This window comes from Guillardia theta, assembly GCF_000315625.1.
Source record: "Guillardia theta CCMP2712 unplaced genomic scaffold GUITHscaffold_12, whole genome shotgun sequence".
NCBI classification, from domain to species: domain Eukaryota; class Cryptophyceae; order Pyrenomonadales; family Geminigeraceae; genus Guillardia; species Guillardia theta.
This window is the reverse complement of record NW_005434662.1, coordinates 453,292-463,874: the sequence shown is the minus strand read 5'-3', so window position 1 is coordinate 463,874 and position 10,583 is coordinate 453,292. Positions and strand designations below refer to the sequence as shown.

At 53.2% G+C, this 10,583-nt stretch overlaps 4 protein-coding genes across 4 annotated transcripts; 2 read left to right on the top strand and 2 right to left on the bottom strand.

Moving 5' to 3' along the window:
• Window positions 1-111: 111 nt before the first annotated feature.
• On the bottom strand, window positions 112-1,579 carry GUITHDRAFT_103081 (hypothetical protein; the record flags this gene model as incomplete). Its single annotated transcript, XM_005838084.1, has 4 exons — window positions 112-198; window positions 248-304; window positions 352-699; window positions 752-1,579. 4 exons carry the CDS (start codon window positions 1,577-1,579, stop codon window positions 112-114), a joined length of 1,320 nt encoding a protein of 439 aa, XP_005838141.1.
• A 1,465-nt stretch (window positions 1,580-3,044) lies between these two features.
• GUITHDRAFT_66239 (hypothetical protein) lies at window positions 3,045-3,638 on the top strand (the record flags this gene model as incomplete). Its single annotated transcript, XM_005838083.1, has 2 exons — window positions 3,045-3,275; window positions 3,315-3,638. Coding segments are annotated over 2 exons (555 nt in total), but the record flags the coding sequence as incomplete, so codon positions are not given.
• A 1,050-nt stretch (window positions 3,639-4,688) lies between these two features.
• On the bottom strand, window positions 4,689-6,457 carry GUITHDRAFT_134670 (hypothetical protein; the record flags this gene model as incomplete). Its single annotated transcript, XM_005838082.1, has 12 exons — window positions 4,689-4,763; window positions 4,809-4,883; window positions 4,931-5,035; window positions 5,169-5,229; window positions 5,288-5,342; window positions 5,389-5,449; window positions 5,501-5,650; window positions 5,888-5,926; window positions 5,975-6,025; window positions 6,079-6,138; window positions 6,199-6,308; window positions 6,358-6,457. The coding sequence occupies 12 exons, from the start codon at window positions 6,455-6,457 to the stop codon at window positions 4,689-4,691; spliced, it is 942 nt and encodes a 313-aa protein (XP_005838139.1).
• Window positions 6,458-7,080: 623 nt separating this feature from the next.
• On the top strand, window positions 7,081-10,494 carry GUITHDRAFT_103078 (hypothetical protein; the record flags this gene model as incomplete). Its single annotated transcript, XM_005838081.1, has 1 exon — window positions 7,081-10,494. The coding sequence occupies one exon, from the start codon at window positions 7,081-7,083 to the stop codon at window positions 10,492-10,494; it is 3,414 nt and encodes a 1,137-aa protein (XP_005838138.1).
• Between the last annotated feature and the right edge of the window lie 89 nt (window positions 10,495-10,583).

The following is a 10,583-nucleotide window of genomic DNA, read 5'->3' as shown; positions in this document are numbered from 1 at the left end:
CAACGTGACCGCTACTCATCATGCCGTCACAAAAAAAGGTCTGACAACTGTCAGTACAGCACTGACACGTCGACTCGCTTCAACGACAGGCCTTCCGTAGTCTTCAAGGCTCTAGAAGTTGAAGACCTGAATAGGCTCCTGTGCCTTTGAGGAAGTTTTGCCCTTCTTCTTTCTTGATGTCTTTGAGTTTCCGCTTGCCTGCGTCGTTTAGATCCTTCAGGACCGCAGGCTCCCCGCGAGCATTCACCTGGATTTTGAACTTGATAGGTCGTTGAGTAAAAGTGTTCTCATCGGCCTGGTCGCCCTGCGGTCAAGTGTCAGCTCTCCTCTCGCATGCCAGCAGCTCCTCACTGCCTCGTCTTCGTCTCCCTCCTCCCTCTTCAGCTTCTTCGCGCTATCCGTGTGGGACTTGCGCTCAGAGATGATCGGGCTCGGAACCCACAGGCCGCCCCTCCTCTCGGCGTTGAACACGGGGGCCTCGTCGAGCTCTTGCGGCTCGCTCTCGAGGGGGGGAGGGTTTTCATAGGCCTCAGCCTCGGTGCTCGAGTTGCAGAGAGATGAGACGTTGAGCCGGAGGGCCGGAGAGATCGCCATCATCATGTCACTGGGGGTGAGGCTGGCAGGAGACGAGCGGGAGGCTGTCTCGTGACTGCTGGTGGCTGGCAAGTCAGAGGCTTGCTCGAGCTTCGTTGCTCCTGCCTGCTAGCAAGTGAAGGAGTAAGTTGAGGAGGAGAAGAGAGGAAGAAACAACCTGGGATCTCCCGAACCTCTGAGACATAATGTCCTCAACAATGAGATTCTGCGACGAGGCTGGGCCATTGCTGCGGATTGTGATCTGGGAGGAAACCGGACTGGGCATGCTTTCTTGCTCTTGCTCTTGCTCTTGCTCTTCGATCGCAGCAGGCTGATTCTGCTTTTGGATGAAGGGAAGGTACGCGGAATAACGATCAATCCGCATCGTCACGGTCTTCCAGCTGTTCTGAGCGAACATGGTGATCTGAAACCTGGTGGAGATGACGATTTGCTTGAGAGAATCGAAGAGGTTGACAGCCTTGGACTTGGCAGACATGAAAGTCGAGTAGATTGAGTTGATGAAGTTGTTCAGAAGGTCGTACCCAGAAGAGAAGAAGAGCTTCACTCGTATCCAAACTCCGTTCACCCGGCACACAATGATCATCTTGGTCTTGTTGTAGCGAATGATGACACCGCTCTTCACGTCCTCGTACTTGCAGACAACGTAGTTGGACGTGTTGTGAGGAAGGGCCCTGGCTGCTTTGATCGTGGCGACTGTAGCCTCTCGGGTAGCCCTCAGCTTCGGCGCCACCCGCTCCTTGACGAAAGTTTCAGCCGAGGCATAGTACTGGGTTTCCATCCCAGCTTCGATGACGCGATCGGTGAGGGTGACGGCAGAGTCTCCGAGAGCGAAGGCTCTCTTGCCTATGGACGTCGTGCCAGCATACTTGACGCAGCGAACTGCATACTTGGCCTGGGAGAAAGGGAAGCCATCTCTTGACTCGGCCAGAGCCGCATCGGCTCGGGTGAAGATGTTCGTCACCACGGAACGAGCAAGCTGCGGCATCTCGGGAGAAGGAGCAGAACTGAGTTAGTGCTGAGCTGATCAAGGGCAGGAGGAGGGTGAGTAAGAGAAGTGCTCGGGAGACGGGGCAGGAGAACGCAGGTAGAGGGGGAAAGGGAAGGCGGACGTTTGATCCAGGCGTGTACGGAAAGAATTCAAAATCCAAACCCGCCTCACCCGTTTTGACCGTAAAATTGATTTGAGAGACAGTATCCACAGCTAGCGGTACAAGTGGTAGTACTGGATTTTTCAGTTACATTTGTCATGGTACTCAATGTAGCATACTCTTTGTCTTTTTATTTCAAATCAAGGACACACTGAACCTCCGGCCCGACTCGCCTTGGCGGCGGCGGCGACGCGGCGGCGCCCGGCGGGGGGCCCGGCTCCCCCGACTGAAGTTGCTCCCGGCCCAGTCCCGTCGCGGGCCCCGGCGGCCGCGAGCTGCCCTCAGGCTCCGGGGAGCCGCGTCACTGACGTAGTACCGTACCGTACCGTGGCGTGAGTAACGGGCCGTTCAATCCGAGTCCGTGAACCCCGCGGCGGCGCGATACTACTATGATAAGGGCCGGGCCGGGGGGCCCCCGGCATGACCGTGTGACGGTGAGCCCGGGGCCCCCCGGGGCCGTCCGGGCCGGCCCGGGGCTTGAACCGTGACTGGCAAAGCCCGGTTGAAGGCTGCGCCAGTTCCGAACCGTTCACGGCTTTCGGTCACGGGTGACGGTGCCCGGATCGGACCGTCACATGGCGCCAGACGGTGCCAGATCATCATGATGGCAGTCCGAGGACTCCGAGTCGGACTCAGTCCGTCGGAGGCTCGGCCGGGCCCGGCCGGCCGGCGGCGGACCGGCGGGCCGGGGGCACGGAACTCCTTCAACCTGCGGCCGGCCGGCCGCGCCGGCGCCGCGGGCGGGCAGACTCTCAGGCAGGACCCGAAAGAAAACTGGCCGGAACGCCTCGGAACCCGCCTCAGAATATGCCTCCACAAAATTTCACATGGTGAACAACGAGCACCAAGGGTAAGACATGAGGAATGACAGCATGAGATGAACCATTCTTCTTCTTCCTCTTCCTCTTCTTCTTCTTCTACTTCTTCTTTCACTTCTTCTTCTTCTTCTTCTTCTACTTCTACTTCTTCTTCTTCTTCTTCTTCTTCTACTTCTTCTAAATCTTCTACTACTACTTTTTCTTCTTCTACTACTACTTCTTCTATTTCTTCTTCTTCTTCTATTTCTTCTTCTACTACTTCTTCTATTTCTTCTTCTTCTTCTACTTCTACTTCTACTTATGCTTCTGCTTCTTCTCTCATCTGTTTTCCTGACTCCGACTCTGTCTCTCCCTCTCACTTTCGTCACAATGTTATGAAAGACTTCCCTCAGCTAAAGTGTCCATTCTTGTGTCGGTGGCTCACCACCTTTTCCTTTCTGTTCTGCGTGTCTATTGCGTTTGAATCACATCGAGGTTTTCTAGAAAGCTTTTCATCGGCGGGCTGTCTTGGGATACGACGGAACATGACTTGGGGGCATACTTCGAGACGTTTGGGAAGCTTTATGACGTTGTGGTCATGCGAGACAGAGCCACCGGGAAAGGAAAAGGATTCGGGTTTGTGCGTTTCCACGACCCCAAGGTCGCAGAACAGGTGTCTGCCATACGGCATGACATCCGAGGAAGGTTGCTCGACGCCAAACTCGCTATCCCTCGAGTCGGGCCAGCATGTGAAGACGGCGAGATGATAGCCAAGAAGAGAGTGCAGCATCCTCTGGTGCCGTCTGACATCAGAGTCCACAAAGTCTTTGTGGGTGGGTTGGCGCCGACAGTCAAGGATTTCGAGTTCAGAGAATACTTCAGCAGGTTCGGCAACATCAAAGAGGCGCAGGTCTGCACCGACCAGCATACGCGGCGAAGTCGAGGCTTCGGGTTCATCACCTTCGAGAAGTGGGAGACGGTGGAAGAGTTGATCAGTCAGCAACAAGACGGGAGGCCGCATGTGGTAGAGGGAAAGGAGGTGGAGGTTGGTCCCTCCTCCATCCCCCGCTCCCTTGAAGTCTCACCCCCGCTCCCTTGATGTCTCGCCCCCGCTCCCTTGATGGAGCCCGATGCGTCTGATCGATTGAAGCCATGTTTCTGTAGATCAAGAAGGCCTTTCCAAGACAAGGGGAGACCAGTAGGCCAGCCCCAGGCTCAGAGTGGGGCCCTAGAGGACCTCCCAGGAGAAGCCTGGGGGCATTCCAGCCTCAGGTGCCGAAGATCTTGTTCAACGACTCGTCGACGATGCAGCAGCATGCGATGATGCATTGCTTCCATCACGAATCTTCTCATAGAGTGTACAAGGATGAGATGTATCCTACTTGCACCTTTGGTCATGAAGGACAGGATGGTAACACAGCGATCTTTGAGGTATACGTCTGAAATGGCATTTTTTGTCAAGGATCTTCTTGGCCTGCCCACTGTCACAGATCCAGCGGATACACGGAGGATCAAGGTTGCAACGACTTACCTTCTTGTGCTCATGGTGAAGCTGACCTGCCCTGAAGCTCATCAGGCAAGGGAGTGGATTCACATGGAGGGTCATGGCTATGGAGCACGTGGTGGGAGGTCGTCCCGTGAAAAGTGTGAATTGAGATCAAAATGACAGGTGGTGATAGTCTCACTTGCTGCGTTCAGCCTCTGCCTCCTCCTCATGATGGTGGACCCTTGTCTTGGTAGACTGCGGGAATGAATCATGGCTAGCAGGAGACGCGATGCGATTCAGCGCAGGCTGGAGGTCGACGGAGCGAGTGGGGGAGGTACCCGAATACGTTGTAGAGATGAGCTCATATCAGCGACAGGGATCACATCATGCTGTCCAGAATTTCCGGCCGCATGTCAAGCACCAACCATCTGAATCGATCGATCGGTACCATCCGTACGACAGGAAGCAGACATGATACTGGACTCTTCTGTGTTTTGGAGAGCTTGCCTTGTCCCTGGTATCTTCTATTTTTTACGTCTATTTCTTGCCAAGTTGTTCTTGCCCTCAAATTGACCATTTCGAAAGTTCGGAACATGTACATGTTTGTGTATTACATATAGCTCAATTCTGATTGTGTTGTGTTTGTAAGTGTGCGATTGTAGCTCACGAGCTGGTCCATGATACTTTGAAAGTCGAAGGATGCAACAACTCCTTGTCCAAGTCGTTGTGGATCAAAATCTTCACACAAATCGTCACCGGCGCACGTTCGATGGCATCGCTCACCTCGCTGGTGTTTCTCTGCATCGATAACTCAGGAACATACCCCCTCAAGGTGGTCGCCGGGGCGTCAAGATAAATCTGATATGAAGTCAGCGAAAGAGCAACAGCGCAGTCGCCTTGCTCACGTTGTCGATGATGTCCGTTAGAGGAGCCGACGAGGTGTTAACGACAAACACCGCAATGCTCGAGTTCCCATAGTTCTTGACGTTAGAGAATTGAACGTTGAGGGTCTGAGATTCCAACTTAGTGAAACATTCTTTCCAACTTAGTGAAACATTCTTTCCAACTTAGTGAAACATTCTTTCCAACTTAGTGAAACATTCTTTCCAACTTAGTGAAAGTTCCACAACATTCTTACATCACCTTTTTGTTCGACTTGATCAGCCAGAAGCATTTCACTCCTGCCCCAGCATTCACCGTCAACCTGAAAGTTTGGATAGTGCAGATAAGTTTCCATCGAAGCTACACGAGTTTCTTAGCACCTTCCAGAGTCTTTGCTGATGGTTTCAACTTCATCGCAGGCTGACGAGTTTTCCGCTGCTGTAACCAGTCAAGGCACTTACTTCTGAACGGATTAGTCGACCTGTACGCGGTTGGTTTAAGCGATGCTCATAGGCAGCAACGACTTGTCTCCAGTACTTGAGCTGCAACATATAAGAATGAAACGCTTGAAGCATGCTGCTCTTTCCCACTACCTCGTCTTGCTTCTGTTGTGACTTGATGTCCATTGACAAGTACTTGTCGAAGAACTTGCTCTTCATATCGTGAAATTCCTTCTTGTCTTCATCTACTTCTGCCACGTATTTGCTCAGCCTCGCTTGTATTTCGCTCTTTTCCTTGTTGAGCTGAGCTCAAGTCAGGCTCATCAATGATCAGGGCCTGATTTACATGACCTCTTTCATTTCAGCTGGCCAGCCCGAGCAATTCATGAAGTTACAGATGCTGTCTTCTAGATTCGATGTAATGCTTGAGACATTTGCTCCAACATGTAACCCTTTCAGATGTGCGATAGATGTTTTCATCTGTTTCCGACAATGGATCAAACTCACTGCAACGTCTCTAACTAGGTTTTCATTAGATACCTCTTTGATGGTTCTGTTCAAGTTGATGAAAGCCTGATTCTAATCGTTTGCATCAAGAGTTTTGCTTTCGTTCGAAATTGAGTCAACCTTTTTTTGCTCAAGAGCCAGATGTAATTTCTTTTTCACTTCCTCGGCAATCTACACCTCAGAAATCACGTATATGTATCTTCAAATGAGAAGATGAAATCAACCTGATCTTGAATAGCGTTTTCTAGCTCTTCTATCATTTCAGGATGCATCAGCTGATATTTCTGAACATCCTCGTCAGCAATTCACATGGTCCTCGCTCATCGTCTTGGGAGGTTTCTGACCTTCAACTTGCCGTTCTTGTGGTTTAAGACTCTCTTCATCACTTCATCTTCTCCCTCCACAAACGAGGTCTCCGTTTGCGACTGGTGCTTGAACGCTTTCCACGACTTATCTGTCATACAATACATCGGCAAGCTGTCCATGGGGACGAGATGCCTTACCAATATCTCCTCGCTGAACCAACGAGGAGGCTTGATCGCCACCTTCTTTGCTCAACATCCACCCGACGCTGTTGGAAGCAGCACCCTCACTTTCAACCATGACAGCAGCAGTCTCACATACCAGCAGAGCAGCAGCACAAGCCCTCCAGCCGTGGCGAATGAAGATCTGAGCAGAGTCGTCCTCTGACAGGAGGCTCGGCGATCAGCACTCATGGGTTCGTCCATGGTTCGTCTCTATCAGTTCATCACGCCTGAAAGATCAAAGTGAGTATTGCATCATCATCGAAAATTTTCTGCTTTCTCTGGTATGTCTCTTCTGCGTCTGCTTCTGATCCTGTTCCTTTATCCTCCTCCCTTCCTCCCTCCACTTGCGTTTCCTCTATGCATGGGTTGTGCATCCTCCTATTTCTGGCGAACCTACTCCGCGGTTTTGTCCTGAGCAATTCATTAAGCAAATGACCTCAACTATTTGCTGCCCTATGGATATCTTTACTCAATACACGAGGCGGACTTGGTTACTGATTCATTGGGCCTGGCGAAAAAAATGCGCGCAACCAGTAGGCACAAGGAACCTGAGGAGTCTGAGGAGGGCAAGGAGGGAGCGAAGATGGCACGAGAGCGAAGATGGCACGAGGGCGAAGATGGCACGAGCAAGGGCAGCCGGAAGAGGAGAGGAAGAGATCGATCTTGATGTATTAGTAGCCTGAGAGGGATAGTTTCTCGATGAACAACATGAACAAGGACTACTTGATATTGTTTCAGCTTGACAACAGCTTCTTTATCAAAGCTCCTGCTCGCGCGCACAGGCACAGACCTGCTCCGTTTGATTCAGACAACATCTACAATGGGCTTAACTCGTGGGTGGCATCCCTGCCAGTGAATCGAATCGATTACAGCAAGTTTGCGAAGGTTAGTTATATGTCAACGAAGGGATCGCCGCTACTGACCAGAAACAACCTCGATGAGTCAGACCCAAACTCTTGGCACAGCAGCCCTTACCCTATCATCCCTAAGCAATCGAGGGAAGAGGAGTGGGAGGTTAGGGTGAAGCTGGAGTCGTCGGACAGCGACAACATGCCTTGGCTGATCCTCGAGGGTCAGAAGATTGAGCTGCCCACCAACGCATCCAACATCACCAAGCACTTCATGGGAGGAAGGATCTCCATCCGCCTGCAGAAGAGCAGCTGGGGCGGCCCTTTCGTCCAAATGATGAGCAAGAACGCTGCCTCACAATATCAGCGCGTGTTCAAGCAGTACGACAGCCAGGGCAACGGCACGATAGACGCAGCGGACATCGGGCACGCGCTGAAGCAGCTGGGTCTATCGCTAGAGATGGAGGAAGTTTTCGAACTCATCAACCGCTACGTTGATGCCTCGGGTGAAATGAGTTTCAACCAATTCTGTGAGATGATCGAAGCCGAGAATCACTCCAGGAGCGCCTGGTTCATCTCCGCTATCTGTGTGATTTTGCCGGAGCAAGACTTCACGTACGAGACGATCCTTTACAGAGCTGAGATGATGGAGGAGGAGGTAGAGGTGATGGTCTCTCAGGTGTATGACGATCTTGAGCTGGAATCTAACCCCTTCACTTCACATCAACTCGAAGCTGCTCTTGGCTTCCTGGGGATTGTGCAGAATATTGACGATATGGATAAGGCCATGTCAAAAGTGCCGAAGGACCGAATGATGTCGAAAGAAGATTTCACGAAGATTATCAGATCTTTGAGGAGGAAAAGCGTCCCGAGTGAATCAACCTCCTCTCAGAACCTGATGTCATCGAAGAGGGGAGTAGATGCGAAGTTGTATCGGCTCAAAGGAAACAAGTTGAGCATCCGATCTTTCCCTCTTCCCGTGTCTCACAAGTCCTTGAACGCTGGAGACATCTTTCTACTCGACAGCTGGAACACTCTCTTCCTCTGGAAGGGCGAGGACGCTTACAAGCATGAGTGGAACGCGTGCAAGACGTACATCAAAAAGTTGTACGTGGACAGGATGGAGACGAACGTGGTCAAGTGCAAGCTGACGATCCTGGAGCAACATCAGGAGTCTGAGGAGTTCTGGTCGTTGATGGGAGGGAAGGGACCCGTCGCTCCCGTCAGTGACGTCGTTGCCGACGAGATCTGCAAGGTTGTCCACGAGCCCGCTGAGCCCATTCCCGACCGCGAGGACTACTCTCCCAGATGCGCCGTCATCGGGGCAGGCATGGCTGGGGCGATCTGTGCTAAGACCATCCGTGAGCAGTATCGGATCGAAGTCGTTGTGTTCGACTCGGACCTGAGGGCCGGGGGGCGTCTGGGAGCGTTGGAGAGGAACGGCATCACCTACTCGTCCGGCGCTCCTTACTTTTGCTTCAACGGCCCGTACATGAGGCAGATGTTCGCCGGACTAGCAGAGGAGGCGATCATCGCAGAGTGGAACCCCCGGGTAGGGATATTGAGCAAGGCGTCGGAGACAGATGGCAACAGCATGGGCTTCGCAGCCACGCTCAATTTGATCGAAGGAGAGAGGAACATCGAGTCGATCTTGATTCACCGGCACTTGACTACAGACAGCAACGCCAGCAAGCAATCCTCCTCCAACATGCGCAGCGTCACTTTAGACCCTCACTCTCATCTGCAAGCCTCTGACCTGCCGCTTCCTCATCTTCCGCATCGAAAAAGTCACTGTCACAGCAGCGGCCGAGGACATGGGGCTTCACCCTGGTTGATATCAAAGCCTGACATGTCCGCGATCGCAAGAAAGTTTCTTGCTAAGGTGGACACAAGGCTTGGCTTGAGGGTGCAGGCAGTACTGCCCATGGCTGGGACTGGAAAGTACGAGGTCTTGACGGAGAACATTGAGCAGCAGGTCAGGTCGCAAGGCTTGTTCGATTTCGTTCTGTTCTGCGTTCCTCCCAAGGATGCTGATCAGCTTCTTTCCGATTGTCAGCCTAAGTTGGCGAGCATCCCGCGCTTGATCAAGTTCAAGCCCGTCTGGGTTGTGCTCGTCACCTTCAGCCATCCGGTCTACTCGCCCTACGACGCCTACTTCGTTGAGGAAGGTGCCTTCCCGCCCCTCCAGAGCGCCTACCGCGAGTCATCCAAGTTCACCTCCTACGACCCCATGAATTCTGTGACCGATTGGCTGCGAGCTGAGAAACCTGAGGCCGTTCAGGGGCCCATCTGGGGAGGAAGCCCTCGCACTGAGCATCACAGAAACGCTCCCAGCGTGGGGCCGCAGGGAACGCCAGTGGACACCTGGACGCTTCACCTCACCGCGACTTGGTCGGAGGAGAACAGAGGCGAGCTCGCCCCGGTCGTCTGTCAGCTAGCGATCAAGAAGTTCCTGCACGCGTTGGGGATGGTCAACTCGCAGATACACGTCCTCATGTCGCAGGCAATACTGTGGGAGGAGGGAAACATCGACCAGCCCGCGAGCGCCTACTGGATCTCAGAGCACTCCGACCCCTCCTTCGGCCCCTTCTGCGCCTTCGACCCTGCTACAGGCATCGGCATCGCAGGCGACTGGTTCGTTGAAACCAGCGTGGAGGGCGCCTTGGTCAGCGGGTACGAGCTGGCGGGGCATGTGGGGAGATCGCCGATCATGTACAACGAGGGACACGCGAACCCTCACGGCCGCGTGCAGCACGAGGTAGCTCGAAGTTTTGCGCACAGGCAGCGGGATGCTGACGTCATCAGCACCTACTCGTCTGACTCTCGTCCTGCCTCCGCCATCGGCTCGGACTGGGAGGGGATGACGTGGGACGAGTACGTGGAGCTGCAGGATATCAAGGCGCATCACGAGAAACGAGACGTCGCACCCCTCGAGCTGATCCGCAAGAGCTCCCAGTGCCAACACGATGGTTGCCGCAAGTGGTTGCCTGCCAGCGACGTCGAGCAGCACCAGCTGACGTGTCCTTTCCGCGCTTGTCGATCTTGTCCGTTCGAAGGATGCGACCTTTGGTTTGACGTCCAGCACATTGAGGAGCACAAGATGTCCTGCTCGTTCGGCGTGTACGCGGAGTGCGACTGGTGCTACAAGAAACTCCCGAGGATAGAGCTAAAAGCGCACCGAAACTCATGCCTGGCCAAGCCCACGGGAAAGGGGAAGATGGTCAAGCACATTCAGGCGATTCAGAAGATACGGGGAGGCAGGTAGAACGAAGACCGAGAGGAGAGAGGACGAGGAAGGAGAGGCCGAGGAACAGGGAGAGAAAAGAAAAAGATATAGATATTGCAAGGCAGGGG